The sequence below is a fragment of the Canis lupus genome, chromosome 22 (assembly GCF_011100685.1).
Source record: "Canis lupus familiaris isolate Mischka breed German Shepherd chromosome 22, alternate assembly UU_Cfam_GSD_1.0, whole genome shotgun sequence".
Lineage (NCBI taxonomy): Eukaryota > Metazoa > Chordata > Mammalia > Carnivora > Canidae > Canis > Canis lupus.
Genome location: NC_049243.1, coordinates 9,089,283 through 9,116,675, shown reverse-complemented (window position 1 = coordinate 9,116,675; position 27,393 = coordinate 9,089,283). Strand labels below are relative to the sequence as shown.

The following is a 27,393-nucleotide window of genomic DNA, read 5'->3' as shown; positions in this document are numbered from 1 at the left end:
ATTACCTTTTCTTCTCAGCAATTCTTACTCGAGGGTCCCTGTGGTTTGGCATGGATCATGCTAAGATGGAGTAGAAAGTGGAGGCTGACTCCAAATGAGCCTCCTGGATCCAGACTGTAATGACCCAGAGCTTGGGAGCCGAGCCCAAACCAAACGAGACACATGGCTGATGCCAAGAGAGAGGTATCGGGGAAGAGTCCAGCTCACCGGGCCAGACCAGAAGGTTTCAAAGCAAATGTAGATTGGACACCTTTACAAAGGAGGGATAATTGCAGGAGGACCACATTAAGAGCATCTGGAACTGGGGAGCGAGGAGTCTCAGAGCACATTGCTGATTCCTACAGACACCCCAGGTGATGCTGTCTTGAGCCATGGAATTTAAATTTTTCACTAGGAACTCCTAAAACTGTCATTTGCTCATGCATCATTTTATATTTGTTGAGAAAGTTACATACCTACAGTAGGTATTCCTAGTCCTCATGCTTCTGTCGCAAATGAGAACATGTAGCACGTTGAGCTGAATGTGTTACAAAGATACAGAACAGAGGGAATGGGACACTGCCACTTGATGTACACGCATCAAATATCGTTGAGAAGATACCACAAAAAATCCACTAACAGCAACTGCCACCGGAGGGGCAAGTGGGAGCTGAGAGGGGGCAGAGGCTTACACTGAGGCCACACTCTCACTCTTTTTGTACCTTCTATGCATGTTTAATTACAAAAAACAAAACAAAACAAAACAAAGAACCCTCTCAGGGAATCGCAGTAGGCTCTATTCCCCTCTTTCCTACCCTCGACAAAGGAGGCCGGAGACCCCCCCCCCCCCCCCCCCCGGCAGAGATCGGGTGGCCAGTGGCCACTCAAAATCTTCAACATGTTGCCTGGAGGTGATTCAAAGTCTCTAGTGTACCTGGTGGGGGCGGGGTGGGGGGAGCCTGTCAGGAGTTCTAGAAACACAGGGAACATTGGGACAAGATAAATGGCACTGTGAGGAAACCACCAGATGAATTCAGGATGAAGGACATGCTGCCAAACAACTGATCTGAACTTGCAAGAGAGTGGCCACCCCGAAAAGCAAAGGGAGTAGTGACAGGGGAGATGGCTGCCTCAGATTAAAAGAGGTTAAGGAGACACTGCAACCAAAAACCAAGAGTGGGCTTTTACTGGATCCTGGATTGCAATTAGGGGGGTGGGGGGGGGTGGTATCAATTAGAAGAGACACTTTGGGGATATGCTTATCGTGGTAGGCACTGAGTAATGTATGGAATTGTTGCATCATTATGCTGTACACCTGGAACTAATATAACCCTGCATGGTAATTATAGTTCAATAATAAAAAAAAAAGACAGCTTTGAGATTGTTGGGAAAAGTGAATTTGGATTGGACATTAGCAGCTATTATGGAATTACTGATAATTTTCTCAGATGTGAAAATGGTATTGAGGTTGTGCTAGAGACTGTTCTTACTGTTAGGAGAAGGATAATAAAATATTGGGAGGTAAAGCATTATGATATTTATAATTTACTTTCAGATGATTCAGAGGAAGGAAGAGAGTACATATTTAGAGAGAAGCATAAAGCAAATGAGGGGAAGTATCAACAAGTAGTGAAACTAAGAGAAGGCAATATGGGTGTTCATTTTACTGTTCCTTCCACTTTTCTGTAGGTTTACATTTTCTTAAAATAAAAATATTGGGAAATAAAGGGGAAATTTTAAAAACAAAACAAAACAAAACAAAAATGCCAAAAAGGGAAAACAAACAGAAGGGCAGGCTCCATCCTATTCTGTCTCCAAATGGCCTTCTGACTTTGGGAAATGTCCTTAATATTTCTGGGTCTTAGTTTCCTGAGGAATGAGGAAACTGAATAAATGACCTAGAAAAGCAACCCCCATTCAGAAGTCCATGGACATGGTGAAGAATTTGCAGGAAAGGGACTCCTGTGCTTTCCCTGTCCTGCCTCCTCCCCATCCCTTGACATACTGGTCCCAGTATCACTTTTCCTCAAAGAGCTTGTTTTATGAAGCCTTAATGTCTTTTCCTTTTGTTGGAAAGATTTTAATGCACTGGGGACTTTCTGTGCTCCTCAAAAAGTTCTAAAGGAACCGTAGTGAATGTAAGTGGTATGTTTATAAGAAAATGCACAGACCCCAAACCATTAAAGTGCTGTCTATTAAGAATCTAATAGCATAAAAAAACCCAACGATAAAGATACTTCAAACTTCGAAGGAAGTTTATCTTATCTTGGTGTGTTGCTACAATTTCTTGCTCTAAATAGTGACTGGATTTGGTAATAGTTTATATTACCATAGTAATGTAATATATGGTTATCTTCTCAATATATCTGTGGTTTTACTGATAAAGACTGAGGAAATGGTTTGCACTGTGGGAACCAAAGACTATCAGCAAAATACTATTCTAGGGGTGAAGCCTTGGGGGGAGGCTGTCTGGAGAGGAGTGAGCTCTGTTACCACATGTCTCTCGCTGATTCTTCCATCAGAATTGGTAGTCTTTATGGGTCTCCCTCACTAGGCTATGAACCCAAGGATGGCAGGACACTCTGTCCCTAGCAGAGTACTCTGCCCTCAGCACGTATGCAATTTATGTTTGCCATTTTATGGAAATCCAGTAAGTCCTATGGCAACAACTGGGTGATAGGTGATAACTATTGATTAGAAACAAAACAAAACAACATCCTGGGAAATGCTCTTTTCCGTGATATTGTTTCTTTTTGGTGCGATATATCCAGTCTCATTAAGAGTCGTTCCAAAAAAAAAAAAAAAAAAAAAAAAGGAGTCATTCCAAACAACAGACTTTTCACTGAGAGAATTGGACAAGTATCAGTCTCTCTGTACACACCACTGTAGGGGATGGAATGAAATATCAGTGTGCTCTGTGATAATCACACCACTTCCCTGCAGGCTATTGGAATGGTTCTCTGAACTCCCCATTAGTTTTGTCACCTTCTGCCTTCTGTCTAAGTCTTTACCCAGTCTTGGGGAGCTGTGTCAACTGATTTCTTGGTGAACTAAAAAAATCTTTCTAGGGCAGCTCAGCGGTTTAGCGCCACCTTTGGCCCAGGGGCGGATCCTAGAGATGGGGGATCAAGTCCCACATCGGGCTCCCTGCATGGAGCCTGCTTCTCCCTCTGCCTGTGCGTGTCTCTGCCTCTCTCTCTCTCTTTCTCTCTGTGTGTCTCTCATGAATAAATAAAATCTTAAAAAAAATCTTTCTAAAAACTTAGAAAAAGCAGTTCTCAAAGGCACAGAAATCCTTTCTAACTGGAAATTTTATTCTAGATAGTATGAACATGTATGCCAATTTTAATGGTGATATGTTTACTATGATCTATAATGGATCAACATCTCCATATAACTCAAAGGAAGCTGAGGAACATTGACCTTCAAGATTTACTGAAGAGGCAGGGGCACCTGGGTGGCTCAGTGGTTGAGTGTCTGCCTTTGGCCCAGGGTGTGATCCCAGGGTCCTGGGATCGAGTCCCACACCAGGCTCCCTATGCCTATGTCTCCCTCTGCCTATGTCTCTGCTTCTTTCTCTGTGTCTTTCATGAGTAAATAGATAAAATCTTAAAAAAACCAAAAGATTCACAGAGGAGGCAGATGGGCTGATCTAAACAGTAACAGAACCCAAGAGTTTTAAAACACGGAGTGAGATTTATGCTGATGTGATGGATGTATGTTTAAGTATCCTCTGGTCATCTGTGGTCCAAATGACTTAGGGATTATACTCAACCTCTTACTAGAAATGATTTAAAATATATCAAAATAAGTATTTTCTAGAAAATCATAAAACAGAAAAAAAGCAAAAAATCAAAATCAAGAAAAACTTAACATCTGAAGGGAGGGAAGGCCCAGGGAAGGTAAAGGCTGAACACCAGGGCACAAGCTATAGAACAGAAGGCTGTCATGGCTGGTCTTTGAGTTTGGCTCTGAGCTTTCTGGCAACTAAAACCACGAGGCAATCCTGAACAGTTCCATGGTTTTCATGAATCACGGCAGAAAACACAACCCCGTTCTTCAAGGGAAACAAAGCTGTTCCCTACAGTGAAAGTCCACATCCTATGTGGGCTTGTATCCCGCACTTGTACAGAGCCTGGCGAGCCGCCTTTTCCTACCACTTAATTCTAAAAGGAATCTCTCATGTGGAGCTTCCTATGAGGGACCCTGGGAGACCTGGAGCTCTAAAACGGGCTAAAAGGGAACGAAGTGATGGGTTCCATCCAATCTGTTTCCATCATAATACACAGACACGCCTCAGGACAGCAATCCTGTAAGTGGGATGTTGAGCCGATTTCTTTCTTTTTTTAAAAATATTATTTATTTATTTATTCATGACAGGCACAGAGAGAGAGAGAGAGGCAGAGACACAGGCAGAGGGAGAAGCAGGCTCCATGCAGGGAGCCTGACGTGGGACTCGATCCCGGGTCTCCAGGACCTCACCTCTGGCCAAAGGCGGCGCTAAACCGCTAGGCCACCGGGGCTGCCCTCGAGCCTATTTCTGAAGGACGTGTTCCATCCTGAAGATGATCTAGAATGCCTATGGAGAGAGTGTGCACCCTCTACACATACACCGTTTCTCTCTACTTCTGATGATAACCACACAGCACATGACCATGTTATCTGCTCCGGGAAGGGCCAGAAGTGCAGGTGCTTTTGTGGACTGATGGGCTTATCATGGGCAGTCACCTGGCTATGGATCCCTTCTCCACATTCAGACCAGGAGGCAGAGCAAACAGTGCAACAGCAAAATGGATGTGGATTAAATGGGAGACTGCATTTCTCCCAGGGTTGCCATCTTCACCGTTTGGGGGGCGGGTGTCATCTATTACGTGTAATCCTTGCGCACGTGGATAGGCAAAGCAAGGCTGTGATCTGGGCTCCTTGAGGATGTCCTCATAGCTTGGGAGGCTGTCTGCTTGGTGATGGGGCAAGAATAGGGTGTGCAGGGAATTGGGATGAGGATGGCGGCTCTGGGAAATTTGGGGAAGAGACCTGTGGTGTTTCTAAATGCTGGTTTTACTCCATAACATGACTAACATCATACCCTCGTAAAGTGCAGTGCTTTCTTCTACAGAAATCGCTAGTCCTTTAAATTACAGTATTATTTTCTGATGATGAGGGCACATAGAACAAAGGGTTCTCTTTCTCTGTGCTGCTAAGGGAGCTGATGAGGACATGATGTCTGTCCACGCAGGTGGAGCTCACACCCACCTGTCCATCATCACGCCCTAACTTGGGGTGACCCTCGGGCAGATGTGGTCAGTGACGCCTCTCGCCATCTTTAGTCCATGCCATACCTTGAACTTCTCCTCGTAGTTCTCGAAGGCTTCCATGACCATACACACGGCCTCCATTGAGCGCTCCAGCCGGCCATCCACCCCGTTAAAGCGGTACATGCTGCCAGATACATCTACCACCAGGCGCAGGCGCTTGGGTTTCTGTTGGGGGCTGCCCAGCTGAGGGAGGGAACAACAGAAGAGCCTTGTGAACCAGAAAACCATCCCTGGTTGCTGTTCTGAGGGTCTCAACAGAGGTTCCAGAGGGCTAGCCACGGGGCACACACATCAGCTGTGGGCTGGGCATTGCATAAGGCTGTCCCGGCAGGTGGAAAGGATTGTATTTCAGTAGATGGAATCTCAGACTTGTGCTGGTAGCTGGGGCCATATGGGAAAGATTTTCCTTTAGAATATGGTCCTTTCAAGGCCCAGCCTAGTCTAGTAAAACTGCCTGAGTGAGGCTATTATTCTCAAAAATAATAATCTGGAAAGATTGAAACCCCAACATGTCATTTTCCTGTCATGCCTTGGAGTCAGTTACACTAGCAAGATTGAGTTATTTTGGAAGGCCACATCAATTTTACTCCTACCTGTTATGTAGTGACCTGCAAATCATTTTCCCATAAGAAATGTCAGATTTCTGAAACAAGGTTATGTGTGAGAGGGGGTCTGGCAAAGAACCGAGGGAATATATTTCTTCAGTGTTTTCTGTTACTGGTAAGCTTTCAGGTTTCTCTTCCTTCCAGTTACTGCATTACTACTCCTCTTTACTTGTCTTGGCAGTTAAAGCATGAAAGTGGCAACCAGTTGCTGTTGAGTGACGTGACGATTAAAATGTGAAACTCCTGTGGGTTTCAGTTTGATTTTGAACTCATGCCTGCCAATGGGCAGAATTAAAAACAAAAGTCTGTTTGTCAGTTTTACAGGAAAAAAGGAAGAAGAGAAATTCCAGATTATCCTGTCATTAAACACTTGCTGACATGTATGAAAGCTAATGAGCACAGTTAGTAATTTAACAAACATAGCGTGGGTATTTGAGTGCAATGATTTCAGACAAAATTCAGTATATTTCTTAAAAACTGGTTGAGTCGGCCTGAATTAAGAACAGTGCCACATATGCTTCCATGACCACTCTCGATTCAGATAGATCTGAACACATTTGTTGACCGCGATGAATCAGTAAAGAAAGCAGTTGTTGTTGACTCATGCCAATGACACAGAAGTGAGTACTGCCCAAATTACCAAAAGAGCCTCTCTGAATAAACATTTAAGTGGAGTAAGTGACTACTCTTCCACACCAGTCACTGCACCCCCAGCTCTCAGGGGCTGCTCAGCAGTTCTGGTTATTCAGGGACGTCGGGGACCACAGAGCCCTCGAGAGGAGAGATGCAATATTTCACCTACTGCCATTTTATTTTTGCCACCCTATTGCAAATATTTTAATATTAGGGCTGTCTAAAGCTCTACATACTACAGGTGGAATTATTTAAGGGAGAGTTTCTTATTTTCTAAAATTGTCTTCAGGTTTAGGATGGGTATAGACCTTTAAAGTAAAAGGCCAGGAGGAAACCACTAAGATTGCTTCAGGGTTTTTACCAGCATAATCCTCCAGGGTTCATGGAAACTGAGTGTCTCCAGTTTCCCCTCCAGGGGGGCTCCTGCTCTGTGTCTTAGGAACTGATCTGCATGGACAGCAGGGGCCTTTCTCCCAGCTGCTAGCTGGATTCTGCGGATGGAAGGCCCTGGCAGGAGATCTGGTTGCCATATTTAGGGTTTATGATGTTTTGACAAAGATGGCAACCCAAGAAAGCATCTGTTTGTAAAGAAGGCTGAGCTCCATAGACCCGAGGTGACGAGTTCACCATTGCTTACCTGTGGCTCCAGCTCACCCCGGCGTTTGTAGATGGCTTTTTCTCCAGTCAGCCCCTCAATGATCTTGGCATCATCCAGTTCCCCTGTAGCTTGGTGTCTTAGCCACTGTCTTTCTTTACCTTTAGCCTACAATGACACAAACACACACGCACACACAAATCCTTATTTAGTTACTTCTGGAGGATACTTGACACCCTTACTGCATGAAGAACAGGAAACACACCCGGGATCTTTTCAAATAAGGAATGTTTTTGCATAAACACAGTTTCATAAATGGACTGGCTTCTGCTCCGCTGACAAAGAATGCCCTTTATGTAGATTTTGCCAATTTTAATCGTTTTAACACATGGAATGATAAAATGAACTCACTCAAAGCACGTACAAATGGGAAAGCAGTGTGCAAATGAGCCCTTGGAGAGACGTGCAAAATCCAGAAATGTAGCGGTGACACATTTCTTATGCATTTTCTGTCACGGTACTTTTAGCGAATTTCTTAGGTAACACAATAATCAGCTTGAACTTGTTAACATTGTCTGCAAGCACAGAGAAAACGTGAGCTTCAGAACTTTTCCTTTTGGAAAAGAAGTTATTTGAGTTCTCTGTGACTTATGGTGCAAAGGGAAACAGCTGAAAACAATAGTTCATGAACATGTCGTGTCCCCCATGTCTCACTCATCAGAAATCTTCGGAATTACTTTTCCAAAGGCATTTCCACAGAATATTTTCTTACCTACCATGACTTATAACTATGCCAGGTGGACCAAGATGGTGGTTAAACAATCAAGAATGACAGTATGTCAGGTCAAGGCATGGGTTTGTTATAGCCAATGACTGAATTTACATTAAGAAGTGGGAAAGAATGGCTAGAAGATTTTTATGTGTGCAAATGAGAGTGCCAGTTAAGATCATGTGCTTTTGAGTCAGACAGCCTGGTCCCAATCCTCCCTTCACTGTGATCAGATATCTGACCTCAAGCAAGTTACTTAACCTCTCTGCATTTCAGTGTCCTCATTTCTAAAATAAAGATAACACCAATTCCTGCTTGGAGTTATTGTGAGGAATCAATGAGATACTACGTGGGATTGGTTGAGGAAGGGCCTGGCTAACTGTGTCAGGGGCTATCGTCGCCGTCGTCGTCATCATCATCATCATCATCATCATCATCATCATCATCATCAAATGGGGCACATTATGGGCAACTAAGTCCACATTAATTTAAGTACACTTCCATCACTGCGTCATGGAGGTGGCCGTCGTGGAAAATGCAAAGCCAAGCTTTGGGCAGCTGGTATCTACATCAGGGGCAGACCAACCACTACACAAAGAAGCTCTAGGCTGGACTACTTAATTTCTTATTCTTGATACCCTTGCTGCAAACAGGTGCAAAATTCCCTCATTTGAATACAAAAGTTTTAACGTGAACATGAACTAAAGACAGAGATGCTCCTAAGCCACCAGCATAAAGATATTATATTTGGTGGGCAGTTAATTCCAGGAATTATCTTACACGCCCCCCTTGGAACTACGTTCTTTCCTGATGTGTGTTCTTGGTAAGAGCACCATGATCTTACGGAAAAGTAGGATTCATCAGAGCATAGCTCAACGAGCTCATGGAACTCTGCGATATAATGCAGCTACAGGTGGTAGGAGGAAGGGGTGAGCAGAGTCTTCTAGAATCCTTTCCCACTGAGGTATGGATCAGAGAGACAAGTGTGACCACACAGTGCTGACCTTCTCAGGCTCCCTTCCCTGCAGCGGTCATTGGGACCTGACTCCTATTTCGTCTTCCTTGTCATGCCTGATGCCTGGAGTGGCTCATTCTGCAAGTTTCCAGGATACTCTGTGCAAGGAGACATGACTAGGGTGCACACTGAAGTACCTTTCAATCCCGAGACTCTATGATTCTTGGAGATACCACATTGCAGAGCACTGGCTTCTAATGCCTTTCATAGGTGAGGACAGGCCCTCACAGACCAGTGTAGGCTGGGAAAATAAGCACTGCAGAAAGTAGAAGAGAATGTGGTAGCAATAGTTAGCTGTCATCAAAGCAGCACGGAAGGTGGGTTCTAGGGCTGGGTTTAAGAGGAAGACGGGATTACAACAGAAACAAGGTTACGTGACATGTCACGTAACAGCCGTGCCACTGTCATCACTAAGTTTCTATTTTCGACGTTTCGTCAATGCACTGACAAGGCAACGGCATCAAAGAAGTTCAAGGGAAGCTGTTCAGTTTCCAGTGGGATATAATTCAACTAAATATAATATGGAACTCTCGGTTTAACCAAATAGGAAACGTAGGGTGCATCACAGTTTCCGATAAGGCTAGAAAGTACACGTCAATCCTAAAGGAATCGACGAGGTCCGATCATGAGCATGGGTTATTAGAAAAGAAAAGAAAAAAAAAAAGCACTGTGTCACTTTGTAGCTCTGTTTTACTTATCATTGTTTCCAAATGTATTATTTACCTCTTTGCCTCTATTATCTATGTACTCCATTAGAAAGTCAGGTTTATGGCATAACTTACGTAACCCACTGCAGCACCTAGAATGATTCCTGATACATAGCAGGCGTTTGATAAAATTCACTGGCAGAAAGTTGATTGCTACCCTAAAATGTTACGTGATAAACATATAAAAACATGTCCATACAGTATTATCTCAATGTATATGTGCATCATATACATGCAAGGAAAAATATATGGGAGAAAACAAAAATATTAATAATCATGGTTAATTTGGGCTTGTGAAATTATGGGTGATACTTTCTTCCCTTAATTTTTATACAATATCCTACCTCTCTTCCTTCCTTCCTTTCTTTCTTTCTTTTGAGAGTGAGAGAGCACATGCCTGCACATGAGTTGGGGTGGGGGGGAGGGAGAGAACCTCAAGTAGACTCCCATGCAGAGTGGGGCCTGACACGGGGTTCAATTCCACAGCCCTGAGCCCATGACTTGTGTGGATCAAGAGTTGGACATTTAACTGACTGAACTACCCAGGCGCTCCTTCAATTTTCATATAATGAACTCATGACTTTTATAATTGAAAACAAACAAAAATAAGTTCTTTTTTCTCAGAAGGATTTAAAAATATCCTTTTATTTTTTTTATGAAATATAGCTTTGAGACTAGCTTGCAGGTTATAGAGAGCTTTAATGTGCATACAAATAACTCAGGCATCTTGATTAAAAAAGTGGTTTGGCGCCTGCCTTTGGCCCAGGGCGCAATCCTGGAGACCCGGGATCAAATCCCACGTCGGGCTCCCGGTGCATGGAGCCTGCTTCTCCCTCTGCCTATGTCTCTGCCTCTCTCTCTCTCTCTTTCTCTGTGTGACTATCATAAATAAATAAAAATTTTTAAAAAAAGTGGTTTTTGATTCAGTAGGTTTGGTAACGGTTTTTGATTCAGTAAGTTTAGTAAGTAGTAACAACTAGGCCAGCAGCACTGCAGAATTCTTTTGCTAATAATTAGTAGAAAGGATAAAAGGGGATCCTTTAGGGGACCTATTATTGTCCCTGCTAAGGAGGCTACAGAATCATAAAACGCTTACTTTTCCCTTAGAACATTATACTTGTCTGCTGTCTCTGGATTCACCATCATGGAAGAAACTAGGGATTTTAGGTCTTGATTTTCTCATGCCGATGTTGCTTCTTTCCCTAGATATGATTATCACCCCTTAAGGTACTCTCTGGGTTGAAGACTATTTCCATCGTGTGTGCCAAAAGAAGAAAAGAATAGTAAAATTTGGGGTGAGAGTGAGGGAGGCAATATGCTTTTTAAAAATAAATCTGCTATCTCTTTCTTTTTTTTTGGGGGGGGGGTCAAATTTTAAAATTTAAGTATAATACACTTATATAATAGTCAAGTGCATCAATCTTAAGAGCTCAGTGAACTTTAAAAGTGAACACCCCATGTAACCACCTGTACCCCTATGGCCCCCCAGGGCTCCTTCTGGAATTTACCCTCCCTCTGCCACAGGTAACTTCCTATTCTGATTTCTATTAGCGTGGATTAGGTGTGCCTGGCTTTGGACTTCATAAAAATGGAGTCACACAGTATGTGCTCTTTTGTGTCTGGCTTCTCTGGCTCAACACCGTTGCTGTCAGGTTACCCATGCTGCTGTGTGTAGCAGCTCTTTATTCTCGCTCAGTGCTGGAGTGATATTCAATCCTAGGATTTTGTCACAATTTCTTCATTCTACAATGGCATTGTTTCCACTTTGGGGCTATTAAGAATAATGCCACCGGGAGTGTTTCCTAAGCATGTCCCTTGGAGCACATGTGTGTGTATTTCTGTTGGGCAGGGACCCTGGATACGTTTCAGCTTTAGTAGGTACTGCTAAACAGTTTTTCAAAGTGTTTTTTCCAATTTACATTCCCATGACCAGTATGAAGGTTTCATCTGCTCATGGCCTCACCACCACTTGATATTGATGGCTTTCAAAAAAAAAATTGCCATTTTGGTGGGTGTATATAGCATATTCCCTTCCTTTTTTATTTTTATCTGTGGAAAAATGAATTTTGGTTCTGCTTGTCATTGATATTTTTAGGAACACGAACCAGTAGTTTTTGTTTTTGAGAAGTCAAAGTATGCACTAGGTCTTTTGATCCAGAGCGACCGGGCACAAAGACATTTTTACAATAGTAGCACTATTCATTAGTTTTCAAGTCTAGAACTTGCAGATTAATATGGGCAGATAATTTATTATCTGCCATGTAGCTAACCCACCAATTTTTGGAAACTCAAAACAGGAAGAGGCCTGTCAGAATGGATAGTCTTGGAGGCAAGCAGCGGGAGCGGGAGCACTTTAAAAATTTACTGTGGGCTGGAACAGAAATATTTATTATTATGGAACATGTATTTTGTGGGACTCACTGAAATGCATCCTTAACTAGTAAGTTCTTACTGGATTTAAAGTCATGCTTTTATTGATAACAAAGGTCCAAACATGAGCTTTATAGTATATTCCTATTACATGAAGTATTCTTATAAATGTCCATCTGTTTTGTATTATACAATAAATTCATACTAATGAGAATTTATTATATATAAAGCTAGGTTTCACTAGTAAAAATCTATGTTACAGATTTTCTAGAAAAGAAATACAGTTTTATTATGTTCATGTAAAAAACACTTAGACTCACTGAAATGCTCAGTGGATGACATAGTCTGGTTAATTTATTTTCTGGGAAATAACTGGCTAACCAGAAAGTACATCCACACTCATCCGAGCAAGGAGGATATTAGGAGGAATACACTTGAAAAACCAATTATCTTGTGGTTTGTGACACTCGATCTTGTGATTTCAGCACCGAAAGTATTCTGATTAAGCTTGAGTCTTCACTTATCTGGGTTGTGGTTAATTAAGACTTCCTTTACCTAAACTCCTAAACTCTCCAAGTAAGCCAATTTTTTTTTATTATTCCTTCAGAATTTATTTAATGAGGGGATCAGAAAGACTTAAGTAGCAATTTTTATAGAAAGCACATACATTCTACAGAATAAAACATACAGATGATCATCAGTAAACACTTCTTGTGTGAATGAATAAATGTAAATGGATATTTGATTCATTTCATTTGGAAATGAATCACTGGGAGCAGTGATTCTTTTATTAAGCATTAGCTCTTGTATTCTTAACATTTCTTTGTGTTCAACCAACATATACTTACTAATTTGCTATTAATTATGCTATTAATCTGCACCTTAAAAAAATAAAATGCTGGATTCAGGGAAACTTGGGCAGTAACTACAAAATAACACATGATAAATCAGTGGAAACAAAACATTTTTCTTTGTGGTTCTCAGTATTTTGACATAGCTAAAAAGATTTTTCTACGTATCTGTTAGGTCGCTAGCTGCTCTAAATGATGAAACAGTGTTGCCCAGAAAAGAGAAGACACAGACCTTCCTATTTTAAGGAGTTCCCTGTTTCCTGAAGTGACATCTCACTGCAAGATTAAACGGTGATTCATGTACTTAACAAAGACGACCCTGGTTAGAAGAGTTTGCTCTCCTGTTTGCTGATGTGAACTGAAACTATGACTTTGGGTCACAACGTACTGTCATTTTATAATTTGTTTTTATGAATAAAAACAATTTTGTCTTTTCTTCATGAATATATATATATATTTTTTACACAACGTACTGTCATTTTATAATTTGTTTTTATGAATAAAAACAATTTTGCCTTTTCTTCATGAATATATATATATATATTTTTTTACCTCCAAGGAGCCAGGAACCACACGTAGCAGTGTGCATGTTATAGCTGGCAACTTACGGGTTCAAATTGAGCCCTAGATCCAGCTGGCCCTGATTCCCCAGTGGACCTCATCTCAGTAAAAGACAGTCCCTCTCCCCATCCTCTGGGCTGTTCAGGCCACAGGCCCACAGGCATCTCTGCCTCCTCTTTGTCTCACAGCTCACGTCTAGTGTGCTGGCAAATGTTCTAGGTTCTCCGCATCTACCGTCTCTTCCCATTTCCAAGCCTGTCTCCAGTGCCAGCGCCTTTCTCTCTCTCCTGGGCCACTGCCATGGCCCCCCGCCTGGCCTCCCTGCTTCTTCCCTTGCCCCATGGTCCTCTCTCCACACAGGAATCAGAAGAATCTTTATGAAAAACACGTAATTTGCAGCAAATGTGTTAAAAAAGTGCTGGTGTGATTAAATTTTTAGACGCCCGACTGACCTCTTTAGTTATTTTTCGGGACTGAAATGGAATTCTCACACTTTTTGCTTCCTTCTCTCCCTCCTATCACCTTCCTGATTTTTGCTTAATTTGTGAGATACTGTGAGAATTGAGGCCCCGCTCATTATTATTTTGCTTTTTAAAATATTGTGTATCTTTTTCAAAGCATTATCCTTGGTATTTGAGCTTTCTGTGAAACATATTTACCACAATTATTTAGACTTGATTGTTCGTTTAACTGATTCTGGGGTTCACTGAGAGTTCTTTTATACCATGAATTTCCTGTTCTTAAAGAATTCTAATTCCCTTAATTGGCTGGAATATTTATATATACGTGTGTGTGTGCATGCACATATGTGTATACATATTTATTTCAAAATTATTTTCAAAAAGAGTACTTAAATGACATTTATTTTTAAGGCTCTGAATATCTGAAAGTGTCTTTCTGTCTCCTGGTACTTTGGCTGAGTATACAATTCTCAGGTCACATCTCACCCCCACCCCCTTCCTGCAGGTGTTCTGTTACTATCTTCTGGCATTCAGCGTTTCAGAGACAACTAATGTAAGATGAACATTTTTCTAACAATAGCTTATTTTTTATCTGCTGGTATGCTTTTAGGATATTTTCTTTGGGGAACGTTAGAGCTCCATGAAGCCGTGGTGAGGTGCTCATCTCTTTTTATTACTTTCACCTGGTCCTGAGTGACATGTTTTTCATCATAGACTCAAGCCTGTCTTCAGCTCAGTACAGGTTTTTGTTGTCCTTGTTGTTGCTATTTCTCTTCTTGTTTATGTGTTCTTTTTGATCCTCTTTGGGAATACCATAGGCTCAGTCGGCATGTATTTACTGAACACGCACCATGTGCCAAGGTTCTACTTATGGCAATGGCTCATGGCTCTGTGTGTTAGCTCTCTGCTCTGTTTTTATTGATCAGCTTTCCTTTGGTTTTTTATCTCTTTGTTTCCTCTACAGACTGGAATAATAATTTAAGTTTCCATTCACGTTGGTACTTAGATTTACGACTGGATTGAGGCTGCTTCCTCTATTTTCAGATTTCAGTTTTGGCACTGCATTTTTAGTTTCTTTTTTTTTTTTTAAATAATCTTTCCTTACTGCATTCAACTCCCTTATTATTCCTGCTTGCTTCTTAGCCAGACCTTTTTAAATCCATGTCTTACTTCACATACTTCAAGTTCTTTGAATTGTGAGAACACAAAGCAGATGTTTTCTAGAAATCTAGTTTCTGAAGAAAGCACTCCAGCCCAGCAGAAGCATCTTCCTCTACACCTTGGAATGCTTGTTACTCTCCTTCCCAGCAGAATCATCCCATAGACCCTGTGTTACTTCATTTTTGGGTGTCCCTACTCTTGAATGATGAGATGGCTGTACAAAACCATTGAGGAACAGATTTGGAATAGACTCTCCTTGCTTGCACTGACTCGCCACTTTGTTATCACTAGAGTTCTCCTGGAAGATTTTATTTATTTATTCGTGAGAGACACAGAGAGAGAGAGAGAGAGACAGAGACATAGGCAGAGGGAGAAGCAGGCTCCATGCAGGGAGCCTGATGTGGGACTCGATCCTGGGACTCCAGGATCACGCTCTGGGCCGAAGGCAGGCACTAAACTGCTGAGCCACCCGGGCTGCCCATCCTGGAAGATTTTAAACTGGTGTTCTTAGTTGAACTAAATCTATACTACTTAGCTCAAGAACTCAGTAGGGAAGGAGCTGGAATTGTGGACAGTCCCAGCATGAGAACTTCATCTCCACATCATTTCTTAACTTTGTTTGGAAAAGCCATCACAACGGGGCCACTTGGCATTTGTTTGATCTCATCTTCAAGCCAAGTATAAGTTAAGGCTGGTCTGGCCCCTTTCCCGGTGTTATTCCCTCTCCGGCCTTCTGTGTGTCATAGCCACCGCTGAAAACCTAGACCTCCCCACCCCCACTGCTCCCAGTGTTGCTGCTTTCAATTGCTGCTGCTTGGCAGAGACAAAATGGAGGTCAAGTGATCTGCTACTCACCAGCTTCAGGGCTTCTGTTTTTTTTAAAACTTTTTTTTTTAAGGATATTATTTGCTTATTCATGAGAGACACAGAGATAGAGAGAGAGAGAGAGAGGCAGAGACACAGGCAGAGGGTGAAGCAAGCAGGCTCCATGCAGGGAGCCTGATGTGGGACTCGATCCCGGGTCTCCAGGATCACTTTCGCCCTGGACCGAAAGGTGGTGCTAAACCGCTGAGCCACTCGGGCGGCCCAGCTTCAGGGCTTCTATTCCCCCCTCTTCATGCAAGGGAGCTCAACTGGATTCAGTTGAGTTTCATGCCCTTCGTGGCTAGTAATGCTATTTCTTAGGGAGGTTTTTGAGTTGTCGCTAGTACTATCATTCATAGGGTCTCATCATACTCCATTCAGCACAAATTCTTCAAAGCTTCTTGCAAGTCACTAGCACTCTTTCGTAATTTCTACTGTCATATGGTTTTTCACTGCTTATAGCTTTTTGTTATTTTAACATTTTCATGGTCATCCAGTGAAAACTGAGTCAGATGCCTGTGTTCAAGCTGCCTAGGAAGGCAGGACTGTATTTCTAGGCCGCACTTGGTTGAAGTTGTCCCCTCATGGCCACTAATGTCATGTGCTGAGTGATGAGCCATTTGGGTGCTAAAAAGAGTAACTGGCATTTTACTACTCTCCCCGAAATGCAGACGTTCCCTGACGTGGCTGGTCCCACCTCTCCTCTCCCTTTGCTCCGTACTCGCACCTTCATCAACACATCTCTTCTCTTGGCTTGGGCTGCTTCTATACAGATGACCTTAAGAATGAAGACGCAGATGTGTTTATAGATATGCACCCTCTCTGGCCCTAACCATGCTCCTGAACTCCAGATTCGCATCTTAAAATCTTCAAATATCATGCTTGACATTTTTATACAAAGGTGTCCCAGGAGTGAGAAACTATGATAACATCCAAACAAAACATTTGCTTTCTCCACAAGCCTCTCTTCTTCCTGGCTTCCCTACTGCTGTTCTCTAGGGCTTGGAAACCTCACCATTCCCCTCACCTCACATTCAGTCAGTCACTGTCTTCTTGTCTTACCTCCAAACTGTCCCATCCTTTCCATTTTCACTTCCATTACCCTGGTTCGGGTTCTTATCACTCCTTACCTGGATACCGGAAATAACTATAATGATTTGATTTCCGGGTTTGCCCACCTCTCTCTTCTCTGATACTTTTCCTCTCCATGGTTATGAAGCCTCCTAAAGAACATACAACTATACGACTCCCTTTCTCAGCCATGTTCACACTCCTCCCTTATTATGGAATACGGTCAGCATGGTGCTCAAGGCCCATGGGGGTTCACCTTTCCCTCATTTTTTCTCCCACTACCCACTGCCCCCAGCTCCATCCCCAAACTCTGAACTCTAGTCCCTCTGCACTGTTTGTCATTCCCCAAACAGCCTCGTACTCAAGGCTTCTTGCTCTGTTCATAGGTTCCTTCTGTCTAGACCAGAGCTATGCCAACTACCTTTGGTGAATAAACAGTTGCTACTGGTCCATGACGAAATAGGTTACAGAAGTGAATGGTAAGCATTAGAAATGGGTATGGCAATTTGACAAAGTGCTTTTATGTTTGCTGAGTCTAATATTAAATAATATGAGTTTGTATCTTGTATGTTCATTTTTATATCTTTATTTCGGTAATTCATTTCTGTTTTATTTTATAAAAGTATTAGTCTGTGATCAATGAAAAAAACCTGGCCTCTCTCCACGTAAGGTTTGAGAAGCTCTGGTCAAGACTGTCCTTCCACCCTCATCCTTAAAAGAGTTACCAGTTGAAACTATGCTATTCCTTCATGGTCCAGCTCAAATGGCGGCACTTCCTCCATGAGTTTTCTCTACTTGCATAGTCCAGAAATTGCTCACACGTTTGTCTACATAACACGGTACTTTATTTAAAACACTGCTGTGGCCTTTATTGTATTGTGTCTTCTACTACAACTACACATGTATCCTCTTTCCCAGGTTAGTTTGAAGGCAAGAAACCTTAGGCAAAAGAGATATTCAACAAACATCTACTGGGTAAAGTACAGTTATTATAAACTATATAAAAGGAATGGGGAAATGCTTTCCATTGTTTGTGTATGAATACAGTGGGGGGTCAGGAATAAACTCTAAGTTCCTTGCCTGACACCTACCTGTCTCTTAGTTCCAAGTCTTTGGGTGCATTTTACACCAAGTGGAATCCTGCTCACACTGAGGGTTGGTCCTCAGCTCACACCGGAGGTGGCACAGTGTCATGCCTTTGTCTCTGCCATATTCTCTGCTGGGGCACTGTGTTCACTTTCCTTTAACTGGCTAATACTTGTGTATTTTTCAAGAGCCAGCTCATGGATCCTTTCCTGAAAAATAGATCCTAGAATCCCTTTCCCCTGGGCTTCCACTGCATTCTATGCGTCTGTCTACCCGGACGCCTACCATATTCAACTGGAATGATCTGTTGTTTGGGTGCCTGTTTTCCCTACTCCTCAAATCTCAGCCTTCTGGAGTGCAGGGACAGCATTCCATGAGTCTCTGTGCCCTCAGTGCCAGGCACAGTGCATGGCACATGTCATGGTTCAAAAACATTCTTTATCTCCAGCTAAACTCATTTTGAATTCCTAGAGGAAACAAAAGGAACATAATTGGTGGTTCATGGAGGTATCATGCTAGCCAAAGCAATCAGAAAAAGGCTAATTTAGTTTAGCCCAAGAATGAAATTACTGATTGTAGATTAGCAAAACGCTGGAGAGAAGATATGATTACAATCAGTGGCTTTTGTGGAAGGGATATTTTCTTTTGTTAGGGAACGCTGGAATCAGATTCCGATTCTGAACCAGTATAATTGAAGTTATGATAGACTCTATTCTAATGAGAAAATTCTTGCTATTGATTCTTAAAAGGCCCAATAACCAGGACTCTATGATATCCCATATAGAATCCAGTCAAGAAGCAGAGGGAGGTCACCAGTGATGGCTATCTTAGTTGAGAAGAGAGCCACAGCTGCAACAGATGCACACGCTGAAGCCGACATTAACAGGAGTGGCAACAACGTTCCCTTTCTTCACATCTCAGTCCAGTCACCCGGAATCAGTGCGTGGGCTTGAAGCTGTACTTTGAGAAGTCATCTCAAATGATGATTTGCTAGTTCCTGGCCAGACTTTCTGCTGTTCACCAAGGAAACACCCATGGTTACTGGGATTACACAGCAACCTCAAGGCAGCTGGGAGCTATTAGTCAATCAGAGCCACACAGGATTGGCAGACGATGGCGAAAAGGGGACCAAACAAAGCCTTCTTGTTTTGGTTACAAACTAAAGACTCATATTCCATCCAAGGCTCTGTCTCTCCTTGGCCAGTAGCTGTGTTTTTAACAAGCAATCACTCTCTCTACATGGAGCACTAGAAGGCCCACCTGAGAATAGCACTTCTGTGGATTAAAAAAAAAAATCTATATATATTCAATAAGGGAAACACTTGAAAATGCTATGTTGGCATCTGGATAATGATGCAAAATGCTTGATGAGAATATGCGAGAAGGCTACTTCCCATAGACTTGGACAGTTGGCAGCAGATAGCAGAGGCCTAAGAGAGAATAGGGACCCGAGCTTCGGGCTCAGACACCTGCTTCACCACACGTGTGACCCAGGACAAGTCACATCATCTTTCTATCCTTCAGTTCCTGGCGTACAAAGCAGGAACAAAATAGCTGCGGTTCAGAAGACTGGGAAAATAGATGACTTACATGCCTCAGCTTCCTTATCTATCAAAGGTAGAAAATAACTCTTACTGGTTATCGTAAGGATTCACCAGCACAATGAGTGAACGTCAAGGACGTGACTGGGTGTCTGGCTTGCAGTCCAGGCTGATGAGTATTAGCAAAAACCATGGAAGTAACAAGGAAACAAATTCTTCCGTAGAGAATGCTACGGCGCTAATAAGCATGGTTTTAAACAGTTTACATGTATCATCTGAGTCAATCTGCATAACTTCCCTGTTATTTGTCATGGCCTTTTACAGAACCCAGGCTGTCTGGCTCCAGAGCTGGCACTATTAGTCACTAAGGGATGATGACGACGACGACGATGATAGAAGAGATCTTGATAATGCCGCTGATAACACAAGGCATCTAGTGGCATGTCTGGCACATGGCAATTGCTCAGTAAATTCTTGCTATTATTAAAATGCTCGTATCATCTGTGAAGAGTTGGAGAGATGGTAGTTCTACATCCGTTTTAGGTTTTCATCCAAGGATTAAATCATTTTTATTCCCTTTCTTATATCTTAAAACTCTTTCTTGCTATTATTTAAACCCAGGTTCTCTTTTTCAGATTTCCAGGGAAGAAGAGAATAAAAACATCCCTGAAATAATTAGTGACTCTATTTGAGGGTATCTAGAAAGTTATTAACCCCGATTGCTTTATGTTTTTTTTTTTTATATGTGTCAATTTCTTGTTTTTCATCCATTTAATTGTATTTGTTGCTTGTCTTTGAGCCCTTTCCAGTTTTTTTTTCACATCTCTCTTGGAGTGCAGAATGCAGAACCTGACACTGTTTCTTATACTGGTCTCATCACTGTGGATTTTAGTAGAAATCACTCCTTAATGGTAACTCTAACTCGAACCCAGGCTTAACTGGTGTCCTACTTGAAGAAGTCACAGTAATGGGTCAACCTATTCTTCCTTTGGCTGATCTGGTGAACATAGTATCATTTATCTTAAAGAGCTGATGTGAGGATTAAATGTGGTGATGTTTGTAGAAGTCACTAGAGACTGGTGCCCAATGAATACCAATCAAGATCAGATGAGGATTCTCATTCCTTCAATTAAATTAAAAATGTAGTCTCGAATTCCTCTTTGGTACTGTGAATAATCTAATGGCCCATTTGTAACCAGGGTAAAACCCAATGCTGTCTGCATGGAAACGTGGAATCCAGGGCCAGGTTGTATTTTTTTTTTTTTTAAAGTTTTATCTTTTCATTTGGGAGACAGAGAGAGAAGAGGCAGAGAGGAGGGATGAAGAGAGAGAGTCTCCAACAGACTCTCTGCTGAGCATGGAGCCCCATATGGGGCTTGATCCCACGACCCTGAGATCATGACCTGATCTGAAACAAAGAGCCAGATGCTCAACTGACTGAGCCACCCAGGTGCCCCAAGGCCTCTGTGACTTTGACAGCCTTCTTCTTTGCCACTGTCCTCTACCACACACATGCTTTTTCCAGCCACACCCAATAACCTGCACTTGTACATCCCGTGTCCTGTGTCTGGAGCGCCCTGACTCCTCAACCATCTGAAAAATCCTCAGCATCTTTCAAGTGTGAACTCAAGTGTTATATTCTCCATGAAGACCTTCTTGTACATTCCGTAGCATCGTACACATACTTCTCTACAGAATGTAAGAAATCATTTGCCTATTTGTCTTTGGGTTCCTTCTTTTGAGGGCAGGGGCTGCATTTTGTTTTTCCATCCCTAATGTCTGGTGTGTATCACAAACTTAAGAAATGAGCAACTCACTAAAGCATTCATTCTTCAGTCTTACTTAGCAATAAGCACTGCCGCTCATCGCCCCTCACATCCTGTGAACCACCCACTTTGTTTCTTTTTCACCTTTTGCCTTACCCTGGAGATCACAGCCCACCCAGAAGGTGCCCTCAATGCCCAGGGCGATAAGCACTGGTAACTGAGTGTCTTTACTAGAAAAAAATCCAATCATTCCACGTTACCTTTTCACACAATCTGCATATGGATTTTTTTCAAAGCAAATTATACAAATAACAGGTCTTTGCTTGGGAAATACTGAAGCATCCTTAATCAGTATTCTAAGGGACAAGAGCAATATTAACTGTTCTGAGACAACCACAGTTAAAAACTGAAAAAAGGCAGGCAAAGTAGGGGTTGGGAGAGCACAGGAGGAGATGCCAGGAGACACAGAGAATGCACAGCCTGGATGATCCAAAATGCTCCTCTGTCTCCAGAGTCCGTAACGATAAAATGATTTGTAGGAAGACAATTCTATCTGTGAATTTCTAGTTAAGGTGGGATACTCATAGATCTCAAATGAGGGGAATCAGGACATCTAGTGTCTTCTAGGGTTGCTGGTCAAATTATTGTTTCCTTGATTGGACAGGTGTGGTCAAATATTTTTCCTTGGAGAACTCACCTAAGAAGGCCATGGAGTGATCCAGAGTTTTGCACAAACATTTCGGCATGAATATTTTTTGACCAGCTGATTAGGGTTTGGCTAACTTTCTCCAATAGTTTTGGGGTGGGTCTAGCTTTGGGCCCAGATTATTTTCTTAGTTCATTGTTGGAGGATTACCTGTAAATTATCCAGGATGACTCGAAGGGAGTGCACCTGCCGTCGAACAGCCCCTGAGAACCTTTCATATGTTGTGGCATCATATTCACTCATCTGGATCTCCTTTAACCTGAAACCAGAAGGGGTAAAAAAAAAAGATAGCAGCTGAAATAATGTAGATGTGGTCTTTTACTTCCATTCATCTGCTGCTAGAACTGTAGCAAGGTCTTAGGTAATTGAGGTTGCCTTGGAGGAGAAAAGGCAAGAAGTAATGTTTCCAGCTAGGAGTTTCGAAGGAAGAAAATGTCCAGCAGTGGGCTGGTAAATGGTGAACAAGTAGCCTTCCAGAACAAACCAACCAAACCAAACCAAACCAAACCAAACCAAACCAAACCAAACCAACAAAAAGCCCTGATTTGTAGTATTTGCTGACTTCTGTGGGGTCAATAGTCCCACCATGATCAATTCCAAGCTACTAACAGGAAGATCATGGAGCACTGACTTGGAAAGAAATGTGCGCAACTGGCTCCCATGAGCCAATGAGTCAGCTCTTTAGCAAACCATTGCCATATCCCACAGACGTGTCATGGTGTTGGCAGCTGGTCAGTTCATGTGGCAAGTTCCTAGAAGAGAGTCTGTGGGTTGCTTTTAGAGACCAAGGACAGATATTGGGTTGACCAAGATAACAGTCCAGGCCCCAGGAATGTAATTGAATGTGTCGTTAGGTAGAATATAAGAGTTTTCTGGAATTGCTGTGCATTTTTAATGAGATAATTGTGTTTTGATATTACTGTGGCTTTGAAGTTCCATCCTGCTGGCGCAGTGCTCCTTTTTTTTTTTTTTTTTTTTTTAAGATTTTATTTATTCATGAGAGATAGAGAGAGGCAGAGGGAGAAGCAGGCTCCATGCAGGGAGCCCAATTTGGAACTCGATCCCGGGACTCCAGGATCACGCCCTGGGCGGAAGGCAGGCGCTAAACCGCTGAGCCACCCAAGGATCGCGTGCAGTGTTCTTTTTTTGTCGCTCTTCCTCATTGGCTTCCAACTGCAGCCCCACCAGTGCACTCGCAGTTCCCTGACACACCGCACACCCACCACTCGGAGCTCCTGCTGGGCTTGTCCTTCACTAGGAACTTCCTTTCTCTGCCCCTCTGCCTAGAACTCCCACTTACTCTCCAGGACTCAAATCCATGAGGACTGCCTCCAGGAAGCCTGGACTGATCCCAGGTCTGTCTTCTGTGTTCTCACAGCACTTTGTGCTTCTCGATCTCAGAATATTTATTACCCATGCTACACCTGGTCTCTCCAACTAGACTCCTTTAGGAGAAGGATTGAGTCTCCCTCATGGTTAGGTGTATGGTGCCTAGCATGGTGCCTAGCACTTCACAGGTGCTCAAAATGAAGTGAAATGAGTGACTGAAATAAAAGTAAGACTCAGGCATCTTAAACTAATCCTAAGAGGAAGGTTCATTCACCTTCCCAGAGTGAGGATTTCTTGGGTTTTACAGGGTTGTATCCATAATACACTACATTTGATCATGTTTCTGTAAGTTTTGATAAATGTAATGGTGCCAATCCTAGGACAGGCAATAATGAACACATATATACAAAGCCCAGCGATAGCATGGGCTTCTAAACTGCTGTGCACATGTGCATGTACGTGTATGCATGCGTGCAGTGTTGGGAGTATGGGAGTATGGATCCCAGGTCCATAGCTGAAACTCTTATCTCAAATATAGATTTATCATCTTGAGTGGAACAGAAACCCCAAATGCTGAATGAGAATTAATAGTCTCTATTCCTCCAAGTCAGGCCAAGTGCTAAGGAGAATCCAGCCATCACAGGGCTGAGTGTTGGAGGCCTGTTAGAAACACATAACCATAGGTCTCTATGGCCATGGGCAGATCTGCAGTTCCTGCCCTAACACCTGGAAGGGTTAGCTAACACCAACTCAGCTTTCAAGATCCCACTGGAAGGATTTCCAATGAAATCCTGCTCGATCCCTCCAGTAAAACTGATCATTCCCATTCATGCCTTTCCTACAGATACCTACTACGAAACCTCTGCACGTTATAGCTTTTACTAGAGAAGTCTGTTTCCTTGTTTCATAATGTTTTCAAATTTTATTTTCCACAGAAGGAAATATGCTTTACATTGAGATCGAGTACACAAAAATGAATACATATGCATATGTGTGTGTGTGTATGTATAATTAAACCAAAAATTTCATGAAAAATACATTTACCACATGGATAGTTTCTCTTCTATTCCTCTGGGAGAAGAAATAGCCTTATTTTTTTCTGTGAATTTCTAGTATCTAGCACAATGCCTGGCACTTGGTAGCACTCAATAAATGCTGTTAGGTAGCACTTTGAAAACACTGACTATCAAAAGGTAAATAATAGCTGAATGGTGTTTCCCAAGGTGACATGCCAAGGGGCCCTTCTAAATCTAATTTACTCTGTTCTGAAGAATAGCTAGGAATATGTGTATGGGACTTGACCTCCTAACAATACCTCTTATGTTTGGTTTTGGCAATCTCTTAAACTTCTCTATAAATTTTCATTAGATTAAGTTATGTCTCAAGTGTCAAGGCTGACAGAAGCTGGGCACCAGGAACATTGCAGGATATGCTACTTCCCCCCTTCATTCATAGGAAGCTAATATGCTCTTTCCCAAAGAAGGGAGATTAGTACTTTTCCAAAGGGAGGTTAGAAAAAAAATACAGCTTGTCCTTAGCAGGGGGAAAAATACACAGACATACACACACATGTCAAGAAGGAGTCAGGCAGTTGGCAAGTCACCTTGGGCAGACTGGTCTTTGTAGTCAGATGAGAATCAGCTCCAGTTATAGGGCTACCTCGGGCACGATCATGTTGCACCCAAAAACACACCACATACTGTTGTAATTATGAAGAAATCTGGAAATCATATTCCAGGTTGTGTCAGCTTTCAGAAAGATCACCTACAAGGTGTTCAAAGCTGATAAATTCTGAAAGATGAAGACCGAAGCAGGGAATGGGGAAAGAAAATAGGAAATTTTAGCCTCTGGATCAGATAAGCTTCCCGGTGTTAATACTCTCAAGCCCGCAAAACTAGCTGGAAATATGTCTTTTTGCTGCTTTAACCCTGATCAAAACTGCAGGGCACAGCTGCTTCACATCCTAGTAATCTATGTGGACTAACTGCATTTTGTTGGCACGGTATATTTTTAAAGGGTATATTTATTGTTACGTAAGAGTCTGGGAATTTTGGTTCTCATTTTACTTTTCTTATAGGTCAGCCTTAAATACTATAATTTTGGATCAGTTATGAGGAAAACAAACATAAGCTGAGATCTACTGTGTAAGGCTGATTAGTTTTACAAATGGTTGTAGGTACAACGTCCACAGCTGGTGCCCACCTTAAATGCTCTTTTAGGCATGGAAAAGTACCTCACCATCGATTTCATTCATAGTTTGTTGGTTTAATGTTTCTGCCCTGCTTTCTGCATGTCTTATATTGTCTACCTCTGTTAGTCCTCCCGAATCAATCTTTCGAAGTTTTAATTTAAATCCCAGTTAATTAATATACAGCATAGTTTCAGTTGTACGGTATCATCAATTCTTGATGTACAGAAAGAGGCATCAAACTGGAATCCAGATACAAGTGAATGCTAACTAGAGGCCATTTTGATGATGACAAGAGCCTATCAGTAGCGTTAGGCTCCATAAGGCAATATGGGGGACCTCTAGGCGGATGGCTGGGTGTGGCTGTCAGTCTGATTTAGCCAGTTTCTTTTCTTTTTTTTGAAAGTTTTTATTTATTTATTTATTTTTAAAAAGATTTTACTTATTTATTCATGAGAGACACACAGAGAGAGGCAGAGACATAGGCAGAGGGAGAAGCAGGCTCCATGCAGGGACCCCGACGTGGGACTCGATCCCGGGACTCTGGGATCAAGCCCTGAGCCGAAGGCAGATGCTCAACTGCTGAGCCACCTAGGGTGTCCCTTAAGTTTTTATTTTAATTCCAGTTAGTTAATATACAGTTTATATTAGTCATCATGACGAGTGCTCTCCTTCATACCCATCACTCATTTCACCCATCCCCTGACCCAATCTGGTTTTAGCCAGTTTCTGAATTAAGTATTAGCCAATCTGTGAATAAAGCGTTGCTATTCATGCATGCATTATTCATTCCACCAGTGTGGAATGAGTGCACTGAATTCGAGGTACTGGGGCTACAGTAGAGAACAAAATGCCCTGCCCTCAAGGGACTAAAAGTGGAGAAGCAATCAACTCTTAATACAAATAACATAATAGGGGGAAAGAGTGAGAAGAAGCATGGAGAAAAGGTATAGGCCATGATAAAGCTTAAAAAGCATAAATGACCTCATTCTACATGTACCGAGAGTTGCAAAATAGCTTTAAAACAGACTATTTGATGACAGTGAAGAACGATTACCTTTTAAAGACATGATAATCGTAGTGTGTGTTTTTATTTTTTTAGGGGGTCTTACCTTTCAGAGGTTTACTCTGAAATATTTACAATGAAAAGATAGGACATCTTGGATTAGCTTCAAAACAATCCAGGGGTGGGGACTGGGAGTGGAGCCAGATTTTTCTTTTTGAAGTTGGGAGAGCAGGTCCATCAGGTTCTCTCTCTGGGTCTCTCTCCTTTTATTTATGTTTGAAAAGTTTCATAATACATAACGTTAAGAGAGAGCCTTTAGCAGTACTAAGTTGGACACTCACCAAAGAGGAGTAATTACTACCGGAAAGTAGAAAGCACCCACCTTGCTCTCTGTTTTGCTATGCCCTGAACTTCTCAGGATTTCCACGTGTTTTTATTTCTTCCTCTCTTTTCTCATACTCTTGCTCACCTCCTGTCTTTCAATCACCATATGGTCTTCTCTTTTACTTGGACTAGATTCTTCTCTGCAGTGATTAGCAGAGGTATATGCTTTTCTTACTCCCTTCCCCATGTTTTCTCTTTCCTTTCCCACTGCCACTAAATTAGTTGCCTTATGAATGCTCCTTGACATCTTTTCCCTGCAGGCTGGTGGTTAATAGAACCAGGTTCCTTATCCCTACCATGGAAATCACAAAAGGGGTTGTATACTTGTGCCCAAGCACCACTGAAAGGTCTTTCTGCCTCGCCATGTGCTATGTGTATCAAAGCACTCTCTCTATTTGTCTCCTTGTGCAAAATTGAGACCCCTCTGAGC

The 27,393-nt window shown here is 42.2% G+C and overlaps 1 protein-coding gene across 2 annotated transcripts in view; it reads right to left on the bottom strand.

The window, feature by feature from the left end:
* The window catches only part of VWA8 (von Willebrand factor A domain containing 8), a 353,871-nt gene that overhangs the window by 17,252 nt on the left and 309,226 nt on the right, over positions 1-27,393 (bottom strand). For both annotated transcript variants that reach the window (XR_005376290.1, XM_038569648.1), the window contains exons 40-42: positions 22,207-22,315; positions 7,170-7,295; positions 5,319-5,477 (exon numbers count right to left, since the gene is read on the bottom strand). Coding sequence is in view for 1 of the 2 variants with exons in the window: in XM_038569648.1 (XP_038425576.1) it covers positions 5,319-5,477; positions 7,170-7,295; positions 22,207-22,315 (394 nt within the window). In the remaining variant the exon portion in view is untranslated. The remainder of the gene's footprint in view (positions 1-5,318; positions 5,478-7,169; positions 7,296-22,206; positions 22,316-27,393) is intronic.